This window comes from Leopardus geoffroyi, chromosome B1 (assembly GCF_018350155.1).
Source record: "Leopardus geoffroyi isolate Oge1 chromosome B1, O.geoffroyi_Oge1_pat1.0, whole genome shotgun sequence".
NCBI classification, from domain to species: Eukaryota; Metazoa; Chordata; class Mammalia; order Carnivora; family Felidae; genus Leopardus; species Leopardus geoffroyi.
In genome coordinates, this window is record NC_059327.1 from 133,684,468 (window position 1) to 133,711,657 (window position 27,190).

At 41.1% G+C, this 27,190-nt stretch overlaps 1 protein-coding gene across 3 annotated transcripts in view; it reads right to left on the reverse strand.

Moving 5' to 3' along the window:
• AFF1 (AF4/FMR2 family member 1) overlaps nucleotides 1–27,190 on the reverse strand; it is a 136,642-nt gene that overhangs the window by 71,622 nt on the left and 37,830 nt on the right. For all 3 annotated transcript variants that reach the window (XM_045473423.1, XM_045473422.1, XM_045473421.1), the window contains exons 2-3: nucleotides 26,934–27,054; nucleotides 25,605–26,525 (exon numbers count right to left, since the gene is read on the reverse strand). In XM_045473423.1, the coding sequence (XP_045329379.1) occupies nucleotides 25,605–26,525; nucleotides 26,934–27,054 (1,042 nt within the window). The remainder of the gene's footprint in view (nucleotides 1–25,604; nucleotides 26,526–26,933; nucleotides 27,055–27,190) is intronic.

The following is a 27,190-nucleotide window of genomic DNA, read 5'->3' on the forward strand; positions in this document are numbered from 1 at the left end:
TCATCTAATATTATAACGTTATGAATGATTATAAATCACTCATTTAATCTTATCATCAAAGAGCACCTACATTTAAGAGACTATTTTGCTTTTCTATAATCTATCAAGAACCAGATTCAGTCATTCTTTTTAGGAAAAAAAAAAAAAGTTTACTAATTCCACTGAATCTCTGGGAGACTTAATAATCTTTTCCTTTTCCTGCATTATCTTTGTATGTAAGTTTGGTCAGAAAATACAGAAAATTGCATCAGGCTTCCAGTAAAGTTCATCTTATAAAGTGATTTACTAAACTGGCCAAAGTGAAAATGTTTAATAACAATGTTCTGAATAAATACTTAGTCACTCCACAAGTGCCAGTATTTTTTTCTTTTATAAATACAAGGGGTAAGGTAAATATATACATATAAGTTTTATTCTTGCATTTATTTTAAATAGCTATTTCATATGTGCCAAGGAAAAACATTCTTGTAAAACAAATGTACTCTAATACCTGCTGAATTAAAAGCATTTTAAGCATTCATACTATATATGATCACGATTCCAAAAGTTGCAGCAGCAAACAATAGGTTTGTGCCCATTTTGAAAACATGAAGCAGTGACTATCCTTGCAAGTTTTTCCATCTCAATCTTGTCCACGCTCCGTCTTTCTGCTCTTCTCATCCCCTCACACTGACACACACCCACAGTGAAGTTTTCAAAGTACTCTTTTGACTTTAACCCAGAGCCCCTTGAACCAAGACTCCAACTTTTTGAGTGTTTTAAGACACAGGGTGACTCAACCACATCTGTCATAGCTCTCAATACTCTTGCATTCACTGCCGTTCCCATTTCCCCTCTTTCCTTCTAAACTTTTCTAGAATATACAATCTAGGTGCCACAGAAGAGAGGATATGAAAAACAGTCAACCATTCTAATAGCAGCAACAAAACCAACTCCTTCTGAAAACTGCCTTTAGGAGATGGAAGGGTCAGGGCACTTGGCCGGCTGAGTCAGAGGAATGTGTGAATCTTCATCTTGGGATTGTGAGTTCGAGTCCCACGTTGGGTGTAGAAATTACTTAAAAATAAAATCTTAAAAAAAAAAAAAGAAGATAGTAGGGTCAAACCAGAAATAAATTACATCTCAGTTGTACATAAATCCAACTGTGGCCCTCCTGAATGTTCCTTATACCTGGCACATGGCCTGCTGGGAAAATGCTCCTGGAGCCTTGGTCACTTTTTTACTGACATTATCATAATCACGCTGCCAGTTTGGAACATGAGAAGGGGCACCTGCTATTTAAAAAGTCCTTTCAACTTAAAGTTCTTTAACTGGTACAGCAGAATCCTCTGTAAAAATAAGCATTATTATTTATGATGCCATAATAATGCTGTCTGCCAAGTAACATTAAACGAACCTGAAAAGTTTTACACCGGCTCCAGAGCAGGTCAGTCTTATTCGTTTTATTATCTCTTTTAGTAAAACTGTTCAGAGGCATCTCATTGTCAAAAAGTTGTTTCCTTAATAAAATTCTCTCAAAAGCTTTTTGTAGGAGAAAATTAGCCAGTTTCTTCTGGACTTCATTAGAACAAGTTTTTTAAAAAAAAAACAAAAACAAAAAACATTATTTGTGAGGGATTCAAGTCACTAAAAAACTCTATTCCTTTCTAAATCTGGAGCTAACACGTCCTCCAACTCATTTTAGGACACAGTTCCTAAAAAAAAAAAGCTCAAAGGTATAACCTGAATTCAAATCAATCAAGGAAAAGTTCACATTATAATAACTTGAGGGTTCTCCCTCCTTTCTCATTACTTGTGCCCAATTTCTCAGCTCTCTTGTGGCAGACAGAAAATGCACTAGTGCTTAACTTTAAACAAATTCTATCTTCTAAAGCGGGATAGCGGTGGGGATTATAAACACTGTCATCTTCTCTAACTAGCCTTTCATCACATATATTTACATCCTACACAGTTATAGGCTACATGACCACAAACCCTGGTGAATAAATTAATGGGAACCATATAACTCTAAGAACATTAAAATTTGTCTCCTATACCTGCCTATACAGAAGTAAAATTACTTCAAAATATTCTTTCACCACTGGAAATCAATTTTTAATTTAAGTTAGAACTTGGGTAGAGCCCCACAATCCTTTGAATTTGACTTAAACGCCATTTGCTGAAAAACAAAAACACAGCAACAAAAATCAAGGGGGAGAGGAGACAGAAAGGGAGGGTGCAGAAAGGTAGGGAGGGAAAGCAAAGCAGGGGAGCATACACGTGTATACGCACACATACATAAGCTTTTAAACTGCCAATATCTTCCGTGTGTACCCGTACTTTAGAAAGACAAAAGAAACCATCAATATTTGCCAAGCGATTCAGAAGTTCAAGACCAGAGCTTGAAAGATGAACAGAAAAAATCTGAATGGTAAGGAACTGCTTATTTTTAAATGTTTTTAATTTCTTTAAAATGCATTGCCAAAAATAGGCTGTGATTTCATACAGTTATAAAATGATAATATTACACTTTCTCTACTTTAACTCCATTATTTCATTAGGAAGAAAGAGACAGAGAAAGGAAAATCCATAATCCAACCCAACAACCACGAAAATCTCAAGAGGTATTCAGTCTCTGGTGGCAGCCAAAAGAAAAAAAACACGCACACAACAACAACAAAGCCACGCCACACCACCTGTCAGCTACCTATCAAGTGTATACCTAGGGAGGGGCCATGGGAGGGGCCGGATACCTGTGGCTGGAAAGCTTATTTATCTTGTTTAGAAGGTCATGCACAGCCTCGCTCAACTACAGAGGTTACTGGGATCCTTCTCTTCTCTGATGTTAGCCCCTAACAGAGAAGGCAAAGAGAAGAAAAGGAGGGAAGGTGGAAAGAAGGGAAGGACAAGAGGAAAGGGAAGGATGGAATGGGAGAAAAGGAGAGGGAGAGACGTTCCTTGTTTGAGGCCTCACTCTCTCACCTCCTTCTTCCCCACCTGAACCTCAGGCTTGCACTTCCTCATACTTACTGTGGGGCAGCTGTTCACTGTGGGGCACTTACCTCTGTGAACATGTCTTACTGCCTTCCTACATGGCAAAAAAGCTTTCCTGTTTTCATACATCCCCTTGCCAGCCCTAATCGGTGCCACTGGGCCACTGTCTTTTGTGCTAGCGGCTGCAATGGCGGCCCTGACAGGAAAGAACTTTGAATCTCTTCCCCTGTACTGAGCCATAAGCGGCAGCGAGTGCTCCCAGGCACAACTCCCCTGGCTCTGCTCCTAAAAATGCTCTCAAGTACACCGTTGCTTAGCAATATTTGCCTTCCCCCTGTACATTTGAAATTGGCAACATCTGTCCCTTTAGCAGTTTTTACTTGTGCAAAGCACCATGCTCACAGTTTAAAAACATACGGCTTTATGACACGGGCAATCCTCCACTCTTTCCATCAAAGCCAGGGTTGTGAAGACCCCCCCCAAAGTGGTTTAAATCTTTACTTTGCTTTCAAGGTCCATATAAAAATCTTCATGATTTAAAATTGCCAATAGTATAAAAGCAAAATATTTAAGCCACCACTGGGAGTTCCTATTAAGCCCCACCTAGTAAGTGTCTGCACAATGACACCTGAGGTGTCTGAACTAAAATTCCCATTCAGCTCGAAATTTTCTATATAACTAATTCTATCCCCAGGTATTATGTGCAAATATGTATTAGATAAGATAAAATGTGTATTAGTTAATATGTGTAGGTATAAAGGCAATGTATTCATGGAGTAGACAGGGCAATTTTCATGCCCACGTTATAATCCAACATCATAAACAAAAATACACCAACGCGCGCGCGCGCGCACACACACACACACACACACACACACTGATCAGTGGCAAAGGAACTCTTTAAGAGTCTAGAGGGGAAAAAAAATTCATTTAAGTAATTCCAACACTATGTATTTCAAAACAAATGATCTTAAGTTTCCTAAGCTTTTTCTTTATCTCCTGACAGTAATCTAAGTATTGTGCTAAAGTTACTCATTAACACTAAAGTAGTTCATAATGCTGTAATTTTGCACATAATAACCAAAGATAAAAATGAACATGGGTATTTTATAGGCAGTACATATGTCCTGCATATAATTTTACTTACCTAGCACATTGATGGGAAATAAAAATCAGAGTAATAAAAAGCATAAAATTCTCCATTGAGAATTAAACCATACTCTGTGCACTGAAACTTTGGTGTGTAGTTATTTTTGTTTCTTTAAACAAACCAGGCTACAAAAGCTACAATTTTCCTTTTGGCCAAACCAATTTTGACAGATCAGAAACACATGTTTTCAAAGACATTCTATAGGAACTGAGCTCCAGCTACAAAGGGCAGGCTGACCTATTGGTCTCATCAAGTCTCTAGCTGGTGCTCATAAGAAGCAGAAAAGACTGGGTGATACTTACACCACTAAAAATACATCCAAAAGGTCCTTGATTCTGTAGGTTTAATCACAGCCCTGAAATCCCATTAACATGCATGGATTTGTAATCCTGCTTAGCCAACAAACATGAATTCAACACCCTCAAGCTCACTTCTCATTGTAGCTCATCACTCACTACTTGCCCAGATGCACACAGTAATTCTTGTGAAGTCAGGCTTTTTACTGCAGTTTATTAAAGAAACTTGAGTGCACTCTGCAACTGGGGATTCTCAATATGCTTCAGATGTTCCTCTAAGTCATCCCCAGTGGTTCTGGCCTTGCAGGGTAGTGCTTAGGAGCAAGGGTCTGAGTGGGACACACTGGCTTCCAGATATGGCCCTGCCAGGGACCAACTCCAAGCTCACTGAATAGAAAGGACTTAAACACAGTGCCTAGCACACAGTACCTTCTCAATAAAATATATCAGTTTTACTGCTATACTCTTACCATGACACAAAAGTCTCAATCTTATTTTTCCTTTTTTTCCATTTTATTAAACTTTCCCACTTCTCCACACCATCATCCAGGCACAAACTTTATTTAATGAAACCTTCCTCTGGAAGGGGGAAGGGAATGCTGAAGGAATGAATGACAACAAATTTTACATTTTTTTGTAACTGTTCTAGGACAATCTTTGCTTGCACCTCCCTCTGATTTTTCTTTTTAAAAATGTTTATTTTTCAGAGAGAGAGAGAGAGAGCGCAAGGGAGAGAGAGCGGTGGGGGGGGGGGGGTAGGGGGTGGGGAGCAGCAGACAGAGAGAGGGAGAATTCAAAGCAGGCTCTGTGCTATTAGCTCAGAGCCCAATGCAGGGTTCGAACTCATGAACTGTGTGTGAGATCATGACCTGAAGTGAAGTTAGACGCTCAACTGACTGAGCCACCCAGGCACCTGATTTATCCTTAAATAGCCAAAGTCTCTTCAGCTCTGGAGCAGCCATCACCTATGGACATTCTTGTCTGAACCTTTTTCCAAATTAATTCATGTGGGGGAAACCTGGTAATTTGTAGAAACTGGGATCCTGAGCCCTAGAGACTGGGAGAATGGAGGGAGCCAGGGCAGGGGCTGTGGTGCTGTCCACGAGGCAAGTGCTGATAAGCCTTGAGGGTTCAGTTGAGACTGCCTCCAGGATACCCCTCATGTCAAGCCATTTATTGAACAAGGAGAAAGTTCAAAAAACTTTCCCTGAGAGGATTTCAGAGCTAGCATGGGAAAACAAGGACTGGTCATGCCAGCAATGCCCTTCTCCATGAATGTCCCTTTACAGAGTGCCCTGTAGAGGGCACTCAATGAGGGGCCACTAGAAAGCCAAACCCTGGGGTTTACTTAACCAACTACAGCATTATTGATAATTTCTCCATTTTGATGCTTCTGGCATGAGACTTGCTCTTAAGGATGAATGCCATGACCTATCTATCCCACAGTGCCAATCAACAAATTAAGTCTTCAAGCAAGGGAAATAAGACACAGGCTGTAACACTCATCAAAATCAGTTGTATCTTCATTACCATGCAGTGATACTATACCCTATTCTGATATCCTAAAGAAAATCTATAGCCCTTGCATTGCTTCCACTTCTGAAAATACCGAAATAGAGTTAAGGCCCAATCTCTTTCAAATAATACATACCTAATAACTTGCAGGACAACCTGCTGGCACAGTCTGAAATAAATTTCAAACAATATTATCATAAAAGTCTTCTAGGGTGCCTGCATGGCTCAATCAGCTAAGCATCCGACTTCAGCTGGGGTCATAATCTCACGGTTTGAGTTCAAGCCCCACATCAGGCTCTCTGCTGTCAGCACAGAGCCTGCTTCAGATCCTTTGTACCCCTTCACTCTCTCTCTCTCTGCCCCTCCCTCTGCCCCATTCTCTCTCAAAAATAAAATAAAAAAAAAAAGTCTTCTAAAAAATATCCCTTACTCATGAAAAATTTTATAGATGGTTTTGGTAGCAGCAGTCAGTAGTAGAAACATTTAAGAACCAATTAAATAAAGGGGGTGGAAGAAGGGGAAAAGAAAATAATGGACACAACTTAGTTCTGAACTGAGGGAAGCTCTTCAATCATGAAGAAGTCCTCCAGCAGTGAAGACAAGGAACTGTTTTAGATCACTGCCAGGCCTCAAGCTTTTTTTCTTTTTTTTGATACTGCCCCATCTCTAACCAAACTTTGTCAACTCTTTCCTCCATGACTCAAAGTATAGTCTAAAACAGCTTTATACAAACTTCAGTCATTTCCACAGTATCTTTTTTTTTTTTTTTAATTTTTTTTTTTCAACGTTTATCCATTTTTGGGACAGAGAGAGATAGAGCATGAACGGGGGAGGGTCAGAGAGAGGGAGACACAGAATCGGAAGCAGGCTCCAGGCTCCGAGCTGCCAGCACAGAGCCCGACGCGGGGCTCGAACTCACGGACCGCGAGATCGTGACCTGGCTGAAGTCGGACGCTTAACCGACTGCGCCACCCAGGCGCCCCTTTTTGTTTTTTGTTTTTTGTTTTTTTTTTCAACGTTTATCCATTTTTGGGACAGAGATCATTTCCACAGTATCTTGACAATGACACCATATTATAATACTACCTATGCTATTTTCTTTAAATCAACTTACGATTAACTTTTTTACTGGCCTCACCCTAAGTAACAATACTTATGTAATCCTAAATTTGATGTGATGGTACATATATTTTCTTCTAACTCACATTAAGATAAATAAATATTGGTACTCCTATACTCTTTTGGAAGTTCAGGTGCTAACCATTATTATTTAAACCAAAAACTGAATGGATGCCTTGGCATACTTCACTGATGTTTTCCAGTAAAGATGTGGTGACTTCCCTAGCTCATAAAGTCATCCTATTTTATTAGCTTATGTGTCGTCCATCCTCTATATCACACTCAAGAAGCCTTTATAAATTACATGAATATGCCTACTCATGCCTATCCTTACTGGATTTGTGATCCAGACTACAAAATTAACACTATATGATCTGCAGTTCAGTACATAACTTTCCCCCCATATATTTCACGATGCCCAAATACAACTGAAAGTTCTTCACTAGCCCCACGGAGTCCTTGTAACAACTAATACCAATTCTGGAATCCTGAAAATACAGCAGGTACTCAATACTTAATTAGTGGTACAAAATATTCATTCAAGTCACTTATTTTAAAAGGTGTATTTTAAAATCTGAGTAAAATTAAATGCACGATGCAGAATTTCACTACTCACCAAAACAATTGAGAAACATAATTAAACCAACACAAAATATCAGGACGTTTCTTAGGATCCTAGTGACTTCTAAACATAGTTGTAAAGTCAATAAACACAAGTTGAAGACGGTTAAATACGATTTTCTGACAGTGTGAATTTGCTTTTACTGTTACTGCGTGTCAACGAAGGTGGGACATCATGCAGCCTACTGTGTGCCAGACCAACATGTACCCCATTCATTTTCACACAGGCCCTGTAGCTCCAGCAGAAACGTCTTGGAGGAAGGGGTCACCTGGGTGGCTCAGTCATCTGTGCATCTGACTCTTGATTTTGGTTCAGGTCAAGATCTCATGGATCGTGAGATGGAGCCCTACATCAGAGCCTACTTGGGATTCTCTCTCTCCTCGTCTTCCCCTCCCCTGCTTATGCTCTCACTCTCTCTCTCAAAATAAATAAACTTAAAAACAAAAAAAGATGGAGGAAAATGGGGCATCTGGATGGTTCAGTCAATTAAGCATCCAACTTGATTTCGGCTCAGGTCGTGATCTCATGGTTTATGGGATCAAGCCCTATGGTTGGGCTCAGCACTGACAGAGCAGAGTCTGCTTGGGATTCTCTCTCCCTCTCACTCTCTCAATATAAACAATTAAAAAATCTGATAAAGTGCTATAAGCATTACTTAAAAAAAGATGGAGAAAAATTAACCCAGGTATTCTGACTCCATAATGTCATCTAACATTATCTCCCATGTATTATTTCTTTAGAGTTTAAAGTTCAGAACTATTAAAACTACCCAAATTTCAGATTCTAAGCCAAGGTGAAGAGATGAATCTACTACATTTACTTATACACTTAGACAGTGTTAGAATAACTATGATAATGATGTAGACACAGCAGCTATTTATGAAATATTCACTATATGCAGTAACTAATAGTTTCATGTTCATTTTCTCATTTAAATCTGACAACTACATTGTGAAGAAAATTCTATTATTATTTCTGTTATGCAGCTAAGAAATGGAGGCTTGACCAGTAATTTTTAGTATTTAAGTAATTTGCCTGGTCTAATAGCTAGTTTGAGATAAAGATTCAAACCCAAGTTTTCCTTAATCCAAAACTTCATGCTCTTAACCACTATGTATAATGCCCTAAAGTCCCATCTATAATTAGCCAAAAAAAAAAAAAAAAAAAGAAACCAAACAAATCCGAGATTACAAAAAAAAGAAAAAAAAAAAGAAAAACTTAAAAGTATGTCTTTGTTCCCTCCAATGACTCCAAAGTTCTCAATGTTCCATGGATTGCATGTTCTATTATAGATTTATTATTTGTCCCTAGTTATAAATATTAACACATCAAACTTTTCAGCAATGATACTGACAGGGGAAAAAAAATCCTATCCAACAAGAAAAAAATAGCTTAGAAGTTCTCCAGAACAGTCACACCCCAGTTCTTAAATAGTACCCTATACTAATTAAATATACGTGTATATTTGTACAAGTATAGAAACCTGTACTCTACAGAAAGTTCAACATGAGTCGCCCATAAAACTACATGATCAATATTGCTAAGATCAGCCTTTTTGGAAGATGATGAGAGTATCCAGAGCCACGCAGGAGCCAAAGCTGTCATATCCCTTCCTCTCTTACGTTTTCTGTTTGAATCAATAAAGGCTGTTCATATCATAGAAACATGCATACACGTTGTTAAGATCAAAGAAAGGAATGCAGCTCTTTTTTGCTGAATGGGCGCTGAAAGCCATTTTCCCATTATTCACTTTAAAAACAAGAAAAGCATTTCTGAATAAAAGATATTAGAGAATATGCTACTGAACTCAGTATAGGAAACAGCATCAGCATCCAACTGGTAGGAATTCAACTCCTTTTTAAAAAAGAATCATAATATTTTAGAGCTGAGAAGAGCATGAAATGACTACCCACCTCTTCATTTAGGAAAACTAAGTGAGCACATTTCGATTTGGTGACAAACAGAATAAGAATCCTCGTTCCATGGTTTTGGGTAGTAGCAAACTTAAAAACAAAAAACAAGTGGTTAAGTAGCCTAACACTGTGGGGGGTTTTTTTCTTTAAAATATGAATAAGTGTCTGAATTACACATTTAAAGGTTTATCAGAAAACATCTCCATATCTGGAAACAAGGGCAAAAGATAAAGAAGTGGGACCAACTTTACGTAATTTCTTTTAAAAGTCTGAAAATCAGGGGCTCCTGGCTGGCTCAGTCAGTACAGCATGCAACTCTTGATCTCAGGCTTTTTGTTTTTGTTTGGAGAGGAAGAGAGAGCGAGCAGGAGAGCGCTCACTCCAGGGAGAGGGGCACAGGTAGACAGATGATCCCAACCAGGCTCCACACTCAGCGCAGAGCCTGACATGGGGCTGGATCCCAGAACCCTGAGCCAAACAACCAACCTGAGCCAAAATCAAGAGTCGGACGCTCAACCCACTAAACCACTGGGGCGTCCTGGTCTCAGGGTTTTTTGAATTTAAGCCCCACACTGGGCACAGAGCTTACTTAAAACACACACAAGGGGCGCCTGGGTGGCGCAGTCGGTTAAGCGTCCGACTTCAGCCAGGTCAAGATCTCGCGGTCTGTGAGTTCGAGCCCCGCGTCGGGCTCTGGGCTGATGGCTCAGAGCCTGGAGCCTGTTTCTGATTCTGTGTCTCCCTCTCTCTCTGCCCCTCCCTCGTTCATGCTCTGTCTCTCTCTGTCCCAAAAATAAATAAACGTTGAAAAAAAAAAAAAAACACACAAAACAGTTTGAAAATCAACTGCTTTTTACTTCAACTAGAACCATTAAACACATTTCACTATAAATCCTTCCGAAAAGATAGGTCTTTTGCATGTCTGGGTTTTCATCCATTGGATCTGCCCAAAGGGAGGGACAATCAAGGATATAGAAATACTTGAACTCACAGAGAGAGCACGGACACTCAAAGGGCTCAAGCAAGGACTGGGACAAGCCAGCGTGTTTGCCCTTAAAGGTCAGCCAACTGTTGCTTTGCAGAAATGCAAAACCTATGTTGCCAATGCCTACGGAAAAATAAATAAATAAATAAATATCCAGATTTCAATGTGAAGTATATTAATTTTCAGATGCTGGCAACTCAATCAGTACACCATACAAGACGCTGTCCCTTCGAAGGGGAGCACTCTCCAAAGTTGGCTTTAATGCTGCCTTCTCTCACAAATGGGGGCTTGGGGGAACACGGTATTTGGAAACACGCTCATTTTGAAGAGATGAATCTCTTTCTATACTAAGCACAGTGCCACATACATTATGGACATCTTCAGTTCCCTCTGAGAGACTGAAAAGGCCCTCTGTCTGGGGGACACGGTACAAGGCGGCCTGCCGGCTGCACTCTGCGACGGTCTCCTGTTGGCCGCACGAGCGCCTGCCAAAGCCTGCTTCGGCAGACTGGCATATGCAGCCTGACAGATCACCAGAAATGCGAACCAAGTAAGCAAAACAAACCACAGTGTAGTTATTTTACATGACTTGCATGGAATAAACCTGTGAACTATAGGTGAGTCATAACATAATAAAGGACTCAATTAGGTTCAGAACAACACACCAGTGTTTTCCCTCATCGTAGCAACTAGTTCACTGGCATCTTGAGAGAATATAAGGGACATAAAGAACCCTGTTGTCTCTGTCTCACCCTTTCCTGCATGATAATTAATCTTACTAGAAAATTAAACCCAGGTTGCCAGTCGGGCATTTTCAGGGTCAGTAATTCTTAAGTTACTAGGATACCAATTAATGATACCCAAGTGCCCTAAGAAGAGTTAATGCCCCTACCCAAAATGGTTGGCTCATTCCCAAAACAGTGATTCACCCGATGGCAAAATATCTGAAACTGAGATTCCTCTGAGAGTAACAGCAATTTTATCATATGTAACCACTTACATAAAAAGACACCCAAAATACACCAAAGGAAATCTGGTGTCTTATTTAATAGAGAGGAAAGCACCCAAATACATGACAGACACAGAAAAATCTTCACTTTCCAAATTTTATAGTACATAAAACCACGAGATTAATCTCTAAACTCAATACTGAAAATACAGCAATTAGGAGGCTGGAGCTCTACTAAGAATACCTGATGATCGGATTCGACTGCTTATTTTCAAATCCACATGTAAGAATGCCTAAAATGACCTGGGAAATACTTAGGCTGAAAATGGTAAGTGAAACAATTTCTTTTAAAAACTGCTGAACTTAAGTACCTGCTTCCCATCCCAGCATCCTAAATAATAAATATGGTCCTGCATCAAACTGTTTACCCCCATTAGTCCCACACACATTTATAAGAGATTGTCTTTCAGACTGCAGATCCAAGTGAACTAAGAACTTGAGCTCAGCACAGAGCAGGAAAATCCCCATTTTTGCCTCATTTGTGCTAAACACAAAGGACAAAGAAGAAAAGGCAACACATGATCCTGCCCTCAAAACGTTTAGCACCTGGAGAAAGACAGAGGACAACACCAAGAAGTGCTGAGACCAGAAGTCTGGGTACCAGGAGCACAGAGGAGAAAATCACATCTTTCAGGGCCTGGGTGGTAGGAGTGGGGACAAGGAAGCCTCAGCAGGGGTCCACGACCCAGGCCTGGAGTGACAGGCAAGAGTCCTGTCGAGAAAGCAATGGGGGGGGGGGGGGGGGCGCGGGAGAGAGAAGGCGGCAACTGGAAACACCTGGATTTGTATCCTGGACAATAAAGAGGTAGTGAAGGATTTAAACCAGAGGTGACTTGATTCAGTTTTCATATAATAGAATCACTCTCTTGTGCACAATATGGCAGACAGTTCGAAGAGAAGGAAAAGGGTAAGAAGGCAGATTAGAAAGAAGCTGTAACAGTTCAAGAAAGAAGACAAAAACCTGAACTAGACATGGGACAGTGAGGAACAGAGAAGAGAAGCTTTCAACAATATCTAGAAAGCAATATCCATAGGACTGGGTTGCCAAATGGGTAATGCAGGAGACAGAAAGGAATGGGGACTGATGACCAGGAAGAGGGAGGAGAGTGTTCTGCGTGTATGAAGAGGTACAGGAAATGTGCTAAAATCCCTTAGAGCCGCTGAATTTGAAATGCCTGTGCAACACCAACAAGAAAAGCTGGATGAAAGGATCTAGGGCCGGAAAAATTTTTTACGAGCTTTAGGCTAGAAAAATCAATTTGGTGGTCATAAGTGTGTCAGCATTTGAAATCTATGTGCAGAGGAGATTACCAGGAAAAAGGCTACAGAAGGAGAAAATATGGCTGAAGGCAGAGCTTGGGGAAGCAGTGGGAAAGGCAGCCTCCAGAGGGGATTAAAGCATGTGTGGAGAGGTAGGAGCAAACCCAGCCAAATGAGAGCGGTGTTTCAGGGGGTGGTGGTCAACAGTGTCAAACGCCCCAGAGAGGTTAAGCAGGCTACTACGCCTCAAGAGTGCTCCTTGACTCTGACCATCAGGCGTCCACTGGAGGCAGCACAGGGGCACAAGTCAGCCTGCAAAGGGTTTAGAGACTGGCTGGGAGGAAAGGAAGCAGGCACAGAACATCTACCTACTTCTTTCTCCTGAGCCTCAGCTAGGAAGGGAGCAAGAAAGAGGTGATTAGAGTAAGACAGGGGTGAGAAAAGGTTTGTTTTGCCCCGTAAGCTAGGAAAGGCCTGAACGTAACTACAGACCGTTAGGAAAGAGGCAAGTGAGGAGGGAAAGGCTGAAGGTAACCAAAAAGGGTGTACAGGTGGAAGGCAAGAAGAGAAAGATCACCTCCTTCTCTGAGACCAAAGGGAAAGAGGCAAATGGTCGATGTAAATATGGACTTTTGGGGGGGTGGAGGAAATCAATGTAGATGGAGAGAACAGAGATCTCATTCCTGGTGGCCTCCTCCTTTAAAGGGTAGAAACCTCAGAGAAAGCCACATGGCCACCATGAGCAAATCTGAGTTTTAATCATTCTCTCATCTGAGTCATAGTATCGCCCAACATTTGCATTTATCAGGCACTGACATGAAGGCAAGGCCATGTAGAAAATCAGAGTTCTTAACGCTTCCAATAAAAGTGTTCCACAAATGATCATTGCTCCACAGAAACCACGTCCTGTGGTAGAAACGGGAGCCAAGGGTCCTGGTTTCATGCCCCCATCACTGCCACTTAGGAGCTTAAATCATTAAACCCCTTAGAGACTCAGTTCCATGGCATGTAAAATGGTAATCTGTGCCAACTTCCCTAACTCACAAGGTTGCTGTAACAATGGAGAGAGAAACAAATAAGCAAGTGCTTTGGAATTAAAAGGGGGTGGGGTGGGGGCGGCAGTAAAATATTTTCAAGCACAGACGTTTTCATAAAGGGAAACATTTACACCAGGAATTGCCAAGCTATGGAATCTGCTCTACAGGAGCAAGTGCAAACCCCTGTGCTATCAGGCAGGGCCCGGCAGTGGGGCCTTCACCTCAGCAAGTCAGTCCTTTAAACAGTTCTTGATGAACCCTAAGCAAGTGCCGTCTTTCCCCCTAGGCTCTTCGTTAGTTTATTTTCAACACTCGTACACCAAAATTTTTGGGTTTTATTCACCTAGCATCTTAACTGGGAATTCCTGGTTCCCTTGATCTGATTCTACCTACATTTCTTTTTAAATTTGTTTTATGTTTGTTTATTTTTGAGACAGAGAGCACGAGCAGGGAAGGGGCAGAGAGAGAGAGGTAAACACAAAAATCGGAAGTAGCCTCCAGGCTCGGAGCTGTTTGCACAGAGCCCGATGCGGGACTCGAATTCGTGAACCGCTAGATCATGACCTGAGCTGAAGTCGGACACTCAACCGACTGAGCTACCCAGGCATCCCCACCTACGTTTCTAAAGTATACACCAATTAACAAGAATGGGTTCAGAGCCTTTCTACCTTCCCAACAACACCACCTCCCCATGTCCAAATTCTACCTTTTCCCCTAAAGCCTCGTTCAAATTTTAACTCTAATTGCTCCAACTACCGCTCATTGAGCTTTTACTATGTACCAAGTACCGTTCTAAGCATTTCATATGGACTACCCTCAATCTAGTAGCCCTGTTACTAACAACACAGCCAGGTCAATTTCCCTGCCCAAGGTCTCACAGAATTGTAACACCATGCTGAAGTGTCTGCCATCAACCCAAAGTAATTTCTCCTTTTTATTAACCACCAGTTCTTGGATAAATTACTCAGTAAGGAACTAAAGAATTTCACATACTGGCCCCATTCCTCATCTCCCCATTGCTCTGCTCTGTCTCTACCCAATCTCCTTGAACCACAGGCCCAGACATTCTTGCTGGGCTCCTCACTGTGTCTTGCCTCCATGTTTCTTCTCCCCTGAGTACTTGAGCCTGGAATGCACTTTTGCCAATACCCAAAACCCAAAGTGCTACAAAAGTCAACTCTAAAAGAATGTGCAGCTTCCTCTTTTGAAAGGCAACTTAATACAGGGGTCATAGTTAAGAGTGTGGACTCAAGCCAGGCTACTTAGATCTGGATTCCAGAGCCAGCACTTAAGGCCGGGTAAGCCTGGACAACTGAATCTCTCTAACTCTGAGTCTCTCAATAAAACTGCAATAATAATAGTGCCTACCACATGGGGACAGTTGCAAGGATTAAATGAGTTAATGCACATAAAGCATTCAGAACTGGTCCCACCATAAACAAGAAAACAGTGTGAGCTCTTTAAGACTGTAATTAGTGGTTCCACACTACCTTTTTCATCCTGATGATACTTTTGTTATTTTTTTTTTGCACTATATAATAAATGCATTGTGTCAGTGTCTTTCTCTCCCATTAGCTCCCTTTGTATCTAGTAGGTGTTCAAATACTTGTTGCCTAAAAAGGCGGAAACCTAGAATGTAACAATGTGAATACTTTCTGACCAAACTGTTCTTGACAGGAAGAGAATTTTTAACATTTTTAAAGAATGTCTAGATTATTTGATACCAGGGAAAAAAAGAACTTTTTTACAAATTCACATGTTCTCAAGTATGAAAAAACGTTGGAAGCAACATAAGAAAGTCTACAGCACCAAAATCTGTTAAAAAAAAAAAATTCTTTTTCCCTACAATGCACTAGCAAATATTTGCTTTGAGGCAGAAGATTTTTTAAGAATTGGCTGTAAGGGAAAGGAGAATCTATAAAGCTTGAGTTTGTAACTGCAGTAAATTTGAATACGAAATGCTTTTTTTCCTTAATTCATGTAGTTCAATTCAAGCTTCAAATTCTTGTCCAATATGTATTTTCAGAGTTCTACTATTTGTAAATTGGAACAACAACAACAACAAAAAAAACCCTAAGGTGAGTTATCTAAGGGACAGAGCTAGAAATAGGACCTCTAATTACTTAAATACTGAGGCCCCTAGATTAAAACATTAAACCTCAAAACCCTTCAGCCAAAGGATTAAGGAGATTAGAGCAGGCTTGACAAATTACCACAGGGTTAGGGGGAAAAAATGCAGAGAGAAAGTAGGCCAAGCTTAAATAGGGAATGAAATGAAGTTCAAGAGAAAACTAATGGTGTGTGTGGACCCTGAACCTCTATGGGGGAAAAAACTGTCAACCTAGTGATTTCAACAATTAAAGAAACAGCATCAGTGTAAAAATAGCTGCTTCTAAAGTTCTTGGAAAATGTGAACACACAGCAAAGTTAACCTCGGAAAATAACGATTTTCAAACAGATCTAGGCAACTGGAGAGGAGAAATACAAGGCCAAAAAATAAACTTGTTATGATAACAGGAACCAGGATTCTCTCTTAAAAGGGCTTCTGTTTAAATATCCCATTAGTAATGGTCACTCCCATCAAAACAACCAAAATCAAAACTACTAAAACTCACTCATCAACAAGACTCCCCTTTGGGTTTTCTGTCCCTGAAGATTATCAGTTGGCTCAAAATAAATCACAATTAATCTAGACAAGAGCTGAAATGACTCCGGTGGCTACACGAGGGCCTGGGAGAGCACACGGCCTGGAAAGCTTCTAAAGAGTTGAATGTCTCCATTTTGGCAAAGGCACAATGTGAGGGACCCATGGGGGATCCAATAACTCTCCACAAACATCTCAAGTGTGAAAACAACAAGGAGGAACAGGAATTTCTTATCCTGGTACCAAATGTACTTCTGGCATTTTGAGAAGGAAGAGAACATAAAACGTACAAAGAAAACAACTCCAATTAATACCACCCAAAAAGATTTTCAAGGTTCAATTGTAGGCTTTCTTCTTCGGCTACTATAAGTAATTCTATTATTCACACTAACTCATTTCTAGCAATTTTTGAACTTTTCAAAAATGTCTTGCTTTTATTACTTAGAATATTTCTTCAGAGTTTAAAGTGTTTCTTCAAACTCAAAAACAATTACCAGGATCAGGACATTAAAGGCGGAAGCTTCTACTCAGCTCTAATGGTGAAACTGAAAATCTGATTTTCTCCAGTTTGTAAATATAGGCTCAAAGGCCGGGAGGTGGGGGGGGGGGGGGGGAACCCCAAACCCTAAAAAAATACACACATTACAGAAGCAAAACAAAATCGTCCACAGGCCCTGTCTAGTGCTCAGGCTGTCTGTCTGTAGCTTCTGGTCTAAAATTTCCATCAGTCACTTGCTACTACTTTTTCACTTCTTTATTTAGTTATTTGGGGGCTCTAAATTTTAGCCAGTGTCTAAGCAGATCCAGGTTGGTTACTATTCAGTATTTCTCCCAAGATAGGAAGTATTCTGCTACAGGCATCATCAGGGAGTTGTGTACACAGATAACCTTTCTGCTTTGTTATCATTTTCTTAACATAAACATTTAAGTAGGGCAGGTCTGCCCAAGTTCACTGAGCACTAGCTCCTGGAATCTACTTTGCTATTAAATTACTGTTACTATAATAAAAACATCTTTAGAAAACTGAGGAAAACTAGATAAGGTTGCATCAGAATCTTTGCCCACAAGCTTGCGAGTGTTGATGCACAACAAAGTGGAGTCTTTGGGGTCCTACTCCCTTTTCTTCCCTGAGGCTGCTCTCATTTCCTTCTCGACAGGAAAAGCCCCACCAATTCAGCAGGATCTTTTAGCCTGAGGCCCACATGGGAGACAGGGACCGCTGAGAAGAGGGCACTCTTTTAACCCTGCTGGGGTCCATTTCAGCTCTTCTGGAGCAGTTTTCATTTCTAGACCCTAGAACAAACCTCATGAAAATCAAAGATACAGATTCTTGAGCCTACCTGTATACCTGCTGAATCAATCTCCTGGAGCAAAGGAATTTTGAACAAGTTGTATCTTTAGCAGGCTTCCCCCAGGTGATTCTGCTGTGTTGCTGCGTTTCAGAATGAATGTAAAAATTCTCTTTGATCGACAGTAGTGGGCTTCTAACCCAAGAGGACTTGTAACAGGCTCCACACATCACGTGGCATAAGCCAGGGGCACATGCTGTTCCCTCTTCCTGGAATATTGATGCTCCCTGACCCCTGGCACATCTGCTATGGTCTGAATGGTCATGTGCCCCCCAAATTCATGTGGAAATCCTAAATTCATGTTGAAACCCCATAGGTGAGGACAGTAAGAGGTGGAGCCTTTGAGAGATGGTTAAGCCATAACGGTAGAGCCCTCAAAAATGGGATTAGTGCCTTACAAAAGAAGTTACACGGAGATCCCTGCCCCTTACACTAATTACACTAAGTGAGGATACAGTGAGAAGATGTCAACAGGGAACTAGGAAGAAGGTCTTGAGAATGTGGTCATGCTATTGCCTTGATCTTGGACTTCCACCTTTCAGAACTGTGAGAAATTTCTGTTGTTTATAAGCCACCCAGTCTGTGATATTTTGTTCACAGCAGCCCAATCAGACTAGGACAATCCCTCACTTTTTTCCCTTTGTTTACTCACTATTCAGGTCTTGTGTGAATTCTTCTCTTAGCTCCTTCATTCTAAACTGCAGTCCCCCTTTATCCTTCTTATAATAAATAGTCTGTGGATACCTTTATAGTGCTGGCCAAAGTTCTTACAACTTAATCTGAGTGGTTATTTGAATAATGTCAGTTCCCAATTAGACAGTTAAGGTCCAAGAGGACCAGAACCATCTGTTTGGCCCACCATTGTAACCCCATCCCCAGCACTACGCCTGGCACATAGCAGGTGCTCTAGATATTTTAGTTAGAAGTTGCAGAATTCATGGTGTATAGGGGAGAGGGTGTGCTTCTTAACTCTACAAGAGTGTTTTATCAGCAGGACACATACCATCGACACACCAAAAGTGAACTGCCTGAAGGGTTACATCATTGTGTAATAGGGAAGTTGCTCTTTTCAACTTTAAGATAGTAAGAGAACTAAATATGGAAGAAGGAAAGACTGTACAAATGAATGTAAAGTGAAACCACTATCACAGAGTTTTCCACCATGGACCAACTCACACTGTTAGGCTGAAAATGGAAGATTCAGTTTAAGAGTTGCCATGAATCAAGGTGATCCAAAATGGCATTGACAGCTGCAGGTGACACCTGGGTTTTGGAAATTAGGTAGAAGCATTTGGTAATATAAATCATCCCTCACTGATGCCCTAAGAGGCCACAAGGTAATCAGAGACCATTAGGACTCAAAATCAAATTTACCTGGAGGGGTATGGCATGGGACCACATAAGGAGATAGAAGCAGTGGCAAATTTAAACTGATACTAAATTCTGCTAGATACCAATAAGTAAATTAATTGTACCATTTACACGTACACTTCAAACTCTAAGTGAAAAAAAAAAAAAAATGGAAACCTATCATTTCTACTCTTTTATAAGCAGATTCTCAAGTTCCCAGAATGATCTTCAGTTTTTGCTTCTGAAGATGAAGCTACCCTCATTTCTTCCCACCCACTTGCCCCTAGCCACAGGTAAGCTGAGCCAGGAAGGGCTTGATTCAGGCACTTCTCAGGCAGTCCAGTCCCAAAGCTTTAAATACCTACTGTATGCAAACACAGACCAAAGTTATCATTTCCAGTCTTAACAGTTTCTCTGATCCGGTCTCAGAGACTTGTCGAGTCTACCTGGACAAATAATGGCATCTCAAACTAGGTATTTGATCTACTCAGACCTCTTGCCTTTCCCTCCAAACTTGCTACACCAAGGTCAACTCCACCTCAGTAGCAGCTATCATCCCAGCATCCACACCTATCAAGTTAAAAAAAAAAAAAAAAAAAAATCCTTGATGCCTCACTTTCCCTCACCTCAGTCTCACTCCCATCTCTAATCAATCAAAGCCCTACCAGTTCCCGGTCAAAAACATCCAGAAATCTGCCCAGTGTGCACCAAGCCCACTCTTATCATCCTACTCTAAGCCATCATCATTTCTCAGCCCTTAACTGGTCTCCCTGCTTCAACCCTTGCCCCTTCAAGCCTTTTTCCACCCAGAAGCCAGAATTATTATTTTTTTTTTTAAAGAAAGATTTATCACTGTTATGCTCAAGATGGTCCAGTGGTATCCATTCCTACTTAACAAGCAGAAGTAGAAAGATCACAGTACTGAGGGTGCTAGCTCTGGCTCTGTTACTAATTATAATAAATCTTGGCAAAATCAAGTGACTTCACCCACCTAGGCCTTCCTACCAAATGAAAGGGCTGTATGTTTAGCTTCACAAGTCTAATATTCTAAATCCAATATATTTAAAATGCCCATCTCAGCATATTCCATTTGTCTGTTTCAATAAAACATCTATTTCCTAAATCCTGTATCTAACTCTCTCTCCCTCCCTCCCTCTTCCCCTCCGTCTCTCCCTCTCTCAGGGTCCATGCTCAGGAGCACAGCACAGAAATACCACAGCTCCTCTCACATCCGTTTGTTATCTTTAGGCAGAAAGGGGAGACAGCGAGGAACCTCAACCTTCCATTTGGGCAGGTCCATCTCCAATGGGGCGACTCTACACCTGGAAGGCACCCATGTAAGATCGCTGAGGCCTGGCTGTACCCTCACGGATCACTTCATGCCACTACACATCTCCCAGCTGATACAGAAGAACTAACACGCCCCCAGAAAGACCAAGTGCAGATTTTTGTGAGCCAGGCCTCTAGGGGGTCATAATATTGACCTGCTGATCACTTTCTTTCCTGTAGATTTTAGGAAAAACTAACTTTTTTTAAGTTTATTTATTTTTGAGAGAGAGAGAGAGACGGAGCATGAACAGGGGAGGGTCAGAGAGGCAGACACAGAATCGGAAGCAGGCTCCAGGCTCCGAGCCATCAGCCCAGAGCCCGACGCGGGGCTTGAACTCACGGACCGTGAGATCGTGACCTAAGCTGAAGTCGGACGCTCAACCGACTGAGCCACCCAGGCGCCCCAGGAAAGACTAACTTTTAACTATGAAGATGACTTATTCCAGAGAAGAATACCATTTTTTAGGAGAAACAACTAAAATGTACAAACCATGTTCATCTCCCACAAATGGAAAGGACTGTGTAAGGAATTCACATGTACGTGGCTTGAGAATGAAAGAGAGCCAACCAGACAAGAGGATTTTCCCAACTTGGTTCACTTTTTAAAAATACTGTTTCGTGGAAGCCACGGGGAAGGGGGTGGAGATGAACAAACAAACCGCAAAACCCTCACACTCAAACAGCCAGGAAAGAAAACCTCCTCTGACTTGCCTTAGGACAAATTAAGCAAATAAAGGAAAACCGCTTAGCTACCCCCACACCCCTTCTCGCAGGGGCACCAACAGCCGATTTCCTCTATCCCCATTCTCTATCCTTCTGCCCCAATGCCACAAACAGCCCAAGATAATTGCTAATATTCTGGTCCTAAATTCAGAGTTTAACTGCTCTGGGGCTAATTCCCTGCTTTCTCTGACGTCCCATCTCTATGCTTCCCTTTGATTCGTGAGAATATTAAAATTTGATACTTTAATCCAACCTATGCTTTTTAACATTCACTTCAAGGAGAGGGAGAGAGACGGGAAGGGGCAAAGAGAAAAAGAGACAGAGAATCCCAAGCAGGCTCTCGTCAGCGCAGCGCCCCATGCGGAGCTCAGTCTCACAATCTCACAATCCCACAATCTGGGAGATCATGACCTGAGCCAAGATCAAGAATCGGCTGCCTTGGCACAAAAACAGACACGCAGATCAATGCAACAGAATAGAGAACCCAGAAATGGACGCACAAACGTATGGCCAACTAATCTTTGACAAAGCAGGAAAGAATATCCAATGGAATAAAGACAGTTTCTTCAGCAGGTGGTGCTGGGAAAACCGGACAGCGACATGCAGAAGAATGAACCTGTACCACTTGCTTACACCACACACAAATAAACTCAAAATGGATGAAAGACCTAAATGTAAGAGAGGAAGCCATCAAAATCCTTGAGGAGAAAGCAGGCAAAAACCTCTTTGATCTTGGCCGCAGCAACTTCTTATTCAACACATCTCGAGAGGCAAGGGAAACAAAAGCAAAAATGAACCATTGGGACCTCATCAAAATAAAAAGCTTCTGCACAGCAAACGAAACAATCAGCAAAACTAAAAGGCAACCAACAGAATGGGAGAATGTATTTGCAAACGACATACCGGATAAAGGGTTAGTATCCAAAATCTATAAAGAACACATCAAACTCAACACCCAAAAAAACAAATAATCCAATGAAGAAATGGGAACAAGACATGAATAGACACTTCTCCAACGAAGACATCCAGATGGCCAACTGACACATGAAAAAATGCTGAACATCATTCATCATCAGGGAAATACAAATCAAAACCACAATGAGATACCACCTGACACCTGCCAGAATAGCTAACATTAACAACTCAGGCAACAGCAGATATTGGCGAGGATGCAGAGAAAGAGGATCTCTTTTGCACTGCTGGTGGGAATGCAAGCTGGTGCAGCCACTCTGGAAAACAGTATGGAGGTTCCTCAAAAACCTAAAAATAGAACTACCCTACAACCCAGCAATTGCACTACTAGGTGTTTATCCAAGGGATACAGGTGTGCTGTTTCAAAGGGGCACATGCTCCCCCATGTTTACAGCAGCACTATCAACAATAGCCAAAGTATGGAAACAGCCCAAATGTCCATCGATGGATGAATGGATAAAGAAGAGGTGGTATAAATATACAATGGAGTATTACTCGGCAATCAAAAATGAAATCTTGCCATTTGCAACTACGTGGATGGAACTGGAAGGTATGATGCTAAGCGAAATTAGTCAGAGAAAGACAAATATCGTATGACTTCACTCATATGAGGACTTTAAGAGACAAAACAGATGAACATAAGGGAAAGGAACACAAAAATAATATAAAAACAGGGAGGAGGATAAAACATAAGAGACTCTTAAATATGGAGAACAAACAGAGGGTTCCTGGAGGGCTTGTGTGAGGGGGGATGGGCTAAATGGGAAAGGGGCATTAAGGAATCTACTCCTGAAATCAGTGTTGCACTATATGCTAACTAATTTGGAGGTAAATTTAAAAAATAAAATAAATAAACATTAAAAAATAAAATAAAATATAAAATAAAATAAAACTGATTTCAAATTTAAAAAAAGAGAGAGAGTCGGCTGCTTAACCAACTGAGCCACCCAGGTGCCTCAAATTCAACCTACACTTTTAAAAAAAATATTTAAAAATACCCATTTTATCAGGTGTGTGAAGTTAATGTTAAGTCTATGAAATGTGAGATATTAGATAAAAGAGCTAAACAGATCTGAAACCTAGTCAGATAACACTAATACCCCTGCTTTCCAGATTTATTCCCCCTTCATTCCAAGAGCTTAACTCTGAATCCCCCCCTTCACATAGGCTGCCCTGAGCCCTCCATCTCCAGGGGCTCAAGCCAGTCGGCACCACAGCTGCCAGCAGCCCGAGAACCCTGAGCAGAAACTAGACGGAGCCACCAACATGTAAAAATGAATGCTAACTGGGAACACAGCACAGGCCCAAGATGAAAGGTTCACATCTGCTCAAACTGTTGACAGCAGATGACCTTGGGCCAAGAAAACCCCATGCTCCAATCACCAAACCTATAGAGGATTTTGTTCCTTTCAAATATCCATTCAGAAAATATCCCAGGGCCATCTAGCATGGTCCTATGGCCTAACATATTACATCTGAGGAGCTTTGAGACCTTGGAGAAATCTCAACTTGGCTTATCTTTTCTTCACCAAGAAAACAAAAAGTTGACTAGGATTCTCTCCCCTGGAAGGTCTATTAGAAATCCCATTGGTTCAATTTACCTAGGTTCACCGCTTTATGACGGCCACACGAAACTTTCTCCTAGGCACCAAGTAGTGGATAGTTTGGACTCCACTGACCTCTGTTTCATGTGTGGAGGCTGATGTACACACTAGACTGTCATCTTTCCTGGGGCAGCACCAATACTTGCCTGGCATCCCACCCTGCGCTTAAGCATATGGTGGAGCATTTGGCAGACAATGCAAATATTTGCTAATTTGCCTTAAACTTGTTTTAAAGCAATTTTTAGTGGCATGGTTTTTTGTTTTTAAAGAAAATATGTTTAAATTTCCCCCTTATCTGTTTTTTAAACTAGGAAAACAGCTATTTGATAAATAAGGCAAAGAAAATCCCACTAAATTCTTTACTGTCTGAATTATAAGGCAGGCTGGCTGACTGACCATTGTGAGGGAAGATCTCACTTCATTTCACTCTAACTTAATTTGCTGCCTACCTCTCCCCCTAGCCCAGAACACAATGTTTAGTAAATATCATTACAGTGAATTTTCATATGAGTTATGAGTTCTGCCATTTTGGCCATTTCTACCACTTGTTTTCCTCCCGCTTTCCCATTTTTCCTCAGCCTCCAAATAAGTCACATGGTGAAAACATCCAGAGACACTCCATCTCAACAGCTGACTGTGGATGGAGCCATAACCTCTTTAAACCAAAAGCTGACACTCCAGAGGAACAGATTTTCCTTCTTCAAGATAAGGGTTATCTTTCCAGTTAAGCATCCTGGAGTCTGTTTTGGTTTTGTTTTTAAACCTTAAGGAATTTTACCTTCTAGCACTAGGTAAGACTGATATCTGGGTGCCCACAAAAGCCTTTGAGCAATGGATATGCAAATTAGAATGTTTATACAATAGATGTGACTAAACCAAGGACATTACCTTAACAGATAAGCTTCAAGACAAATTCACTTCAAACATTTCACTTTGCACTACTAATCTGAATTTTGGAGTAACTAACTGGTGCTAATTTAGAATTCCAGTGATAAGATGTGTGCTCTGATTCTCTTCATTCAAACACAATGCTGCCATTTACAAAGGAGCAGAAAAAGGAATTTCTTCTTTGTTTAAAAAGATAAAGTATTTTGGTTACTTGAAAAAGCCAGAGTTGAATAACATTCTGTATTATATTTGTGACTCACTTTCAAATGAGAGGTCACCATACCCCCACTCCTTTTTTAGGTGGTAAATAAAACAGAACTTCAGTTTCAGAGTTTCTTATAATTTACAGGGAAATCTTTATAATCTTTAGAAATACTTTGCCTTCAACATTTTAACCTCTTACTTTCACTTTTGTATGGTTTAGATCTCAGAAAAACTAACTGGGGTAGAGGAAGTCTTAACTTTTTTTTTTTTTTTGCTCTACAATGTTAAAGAAGTCAGTGTTCCCCCAAACAAACAAAAACAATAGCTCAAAACCTTCCTGAAACTTTCTTATGATAAATACCGTGATTGGGTTGTAGATTATAAAACGGAGCGAACGGTACTCATGATCTCTATATTTTACAGCATATAAGTTATGGCCCAATAAAAATACTTTTTTAAAGACCTTCCTGAAAATCACATTTCAGTATCCGTCATCAGCAATTTAGCTCAGACCTGAGTTCTCTTGGGTCAACATGATCCCAAAGCCAAAAAGGAGTCTCACAACCCAAAAGCCATTGACATCCATGCCCCCAATTCTCCAGACCTTACATCTCAAATTTTCCTTCACACCAGAATTGTCCCAGATACAAAATTTCACTCACCTCAACCGACTGAGAAGGCATCTTCAGCTTGGTGAGCTTGGCTTTCGCAGGCACTTTTAAGTCTGTTTTTTCAAAGGTCTGCTGCCGGTAGTCCTCCGGCAGTGGTTTCAGTTCAGGAGACTCACTTGGAGCCTGATCTTGACCATCCATGGGCCGGACATAAGCCGTGGGCTTCTGCTGCATTGCCACAGTTTTTGAGGGGAGGGAAGGTGGGGGGAAAGTCTGAGAAGGTGGCTGGGGAGGGGCTACCCCAAGGCTGGCAACTGCCACTAAACTGTCTTGAGGGGTCTCTTTATCATGGACCTTGACCACTAGGTCTTTGGGAGATTTGGCGGGGCAATAGCCTTTATTGTTACTGTTACTGCTGTGAACCTTGTTGCTTCCTTGTGTCCTGGGAAGAGTCTGCTGGTTGGAATGTACAGGTGACAAGGGGGCCACTGGGGAAGGCAAGGAGAGCAAGGGAGAGAGCTCCCTCTCTGGAGCAGAGTCTGTCACCAGAGCACAGCGGTCTCCATCAGCTCTGCGGTCACCTTTTTTGTGATGAGCAGAGCCGCACCCCTCCTGACTGAGGCGATCTTGGGTCAGGTGCTGGCTGTCTGGTGGGCCATAGCCTCTGACATGAGGATTTGACATTGGTTCCATTCTTGGCTGTGCCATCTTTGGATTGTGGCTGATGTTACCAACAGGAAGTGGTCCGGAGGCAGGAGTGTTAATAGGCTGGTGGTGGGCACTGGTGTGGAAGGGGTGGGGTGGAATGCTGCTCCCCTTCTCAGGAAATGAAGGATATCTTGGCTTTCCCAACCTATTTTCAGAAGCATCCAAGCAATGAGGGTGGGACTTGGTACTGAGGAACTCCTTCATTTCTTCATAGTTTCCCAACATGTTCTGTATTCGACTGGATAGCTCATCACCTTTTTCTGTCTGAAAAAGGAAAGACAGCAGAGTTAGAGACCAGAAAAAAAAAAAAAAAAAATCTAAGGAAAACCACTATTTAATAAACAATGTTACATAATACCATTTAAAAGGGGAAAAAAACCCACAAAACTTCAATTTAATGTGACAGGAAACGTAACATGAAATTTAAACTCAGTTCCCCTGTTGAGAAGCCTGTCATGGACAAATATTACTAAAGACAAGAGACTGACATTACAAAAGACTATAAACTTTGGTAATTTGCACAACAATATTCAGAGAATTTTCATAGTTTGTTTTCAAAACCAACCTAAGATAAGTTGTCTTATTTTCACGTTTGTGACCCTTGTTCAAACTCATTTTCAATGCAGAGTTAAATACGGTGATAAATCAGACTTTCTAGTATTCAATAAATACCTTGTAGGGCTCTCCAAAAAGGGGGATCTTTTCAGGAAATGCCTCTTTCTCTTGGTGAGCTTCCTGGTTGCGTCTTTCCTTCTCTCTAATTCGAAGCAGATTTCTGTCTTCATTGTACAAGCTGTTTCAGATGCCACAAAAGAACAAAAACAATAAAATTTATCATGTCCAAAGTTTTGCTATGCATATGTAGATGTGTGAAGGAGGCCAGGATAGGTCAACAAGAAGGTATGACAAGGGAGATGTTTTCAAGAAAG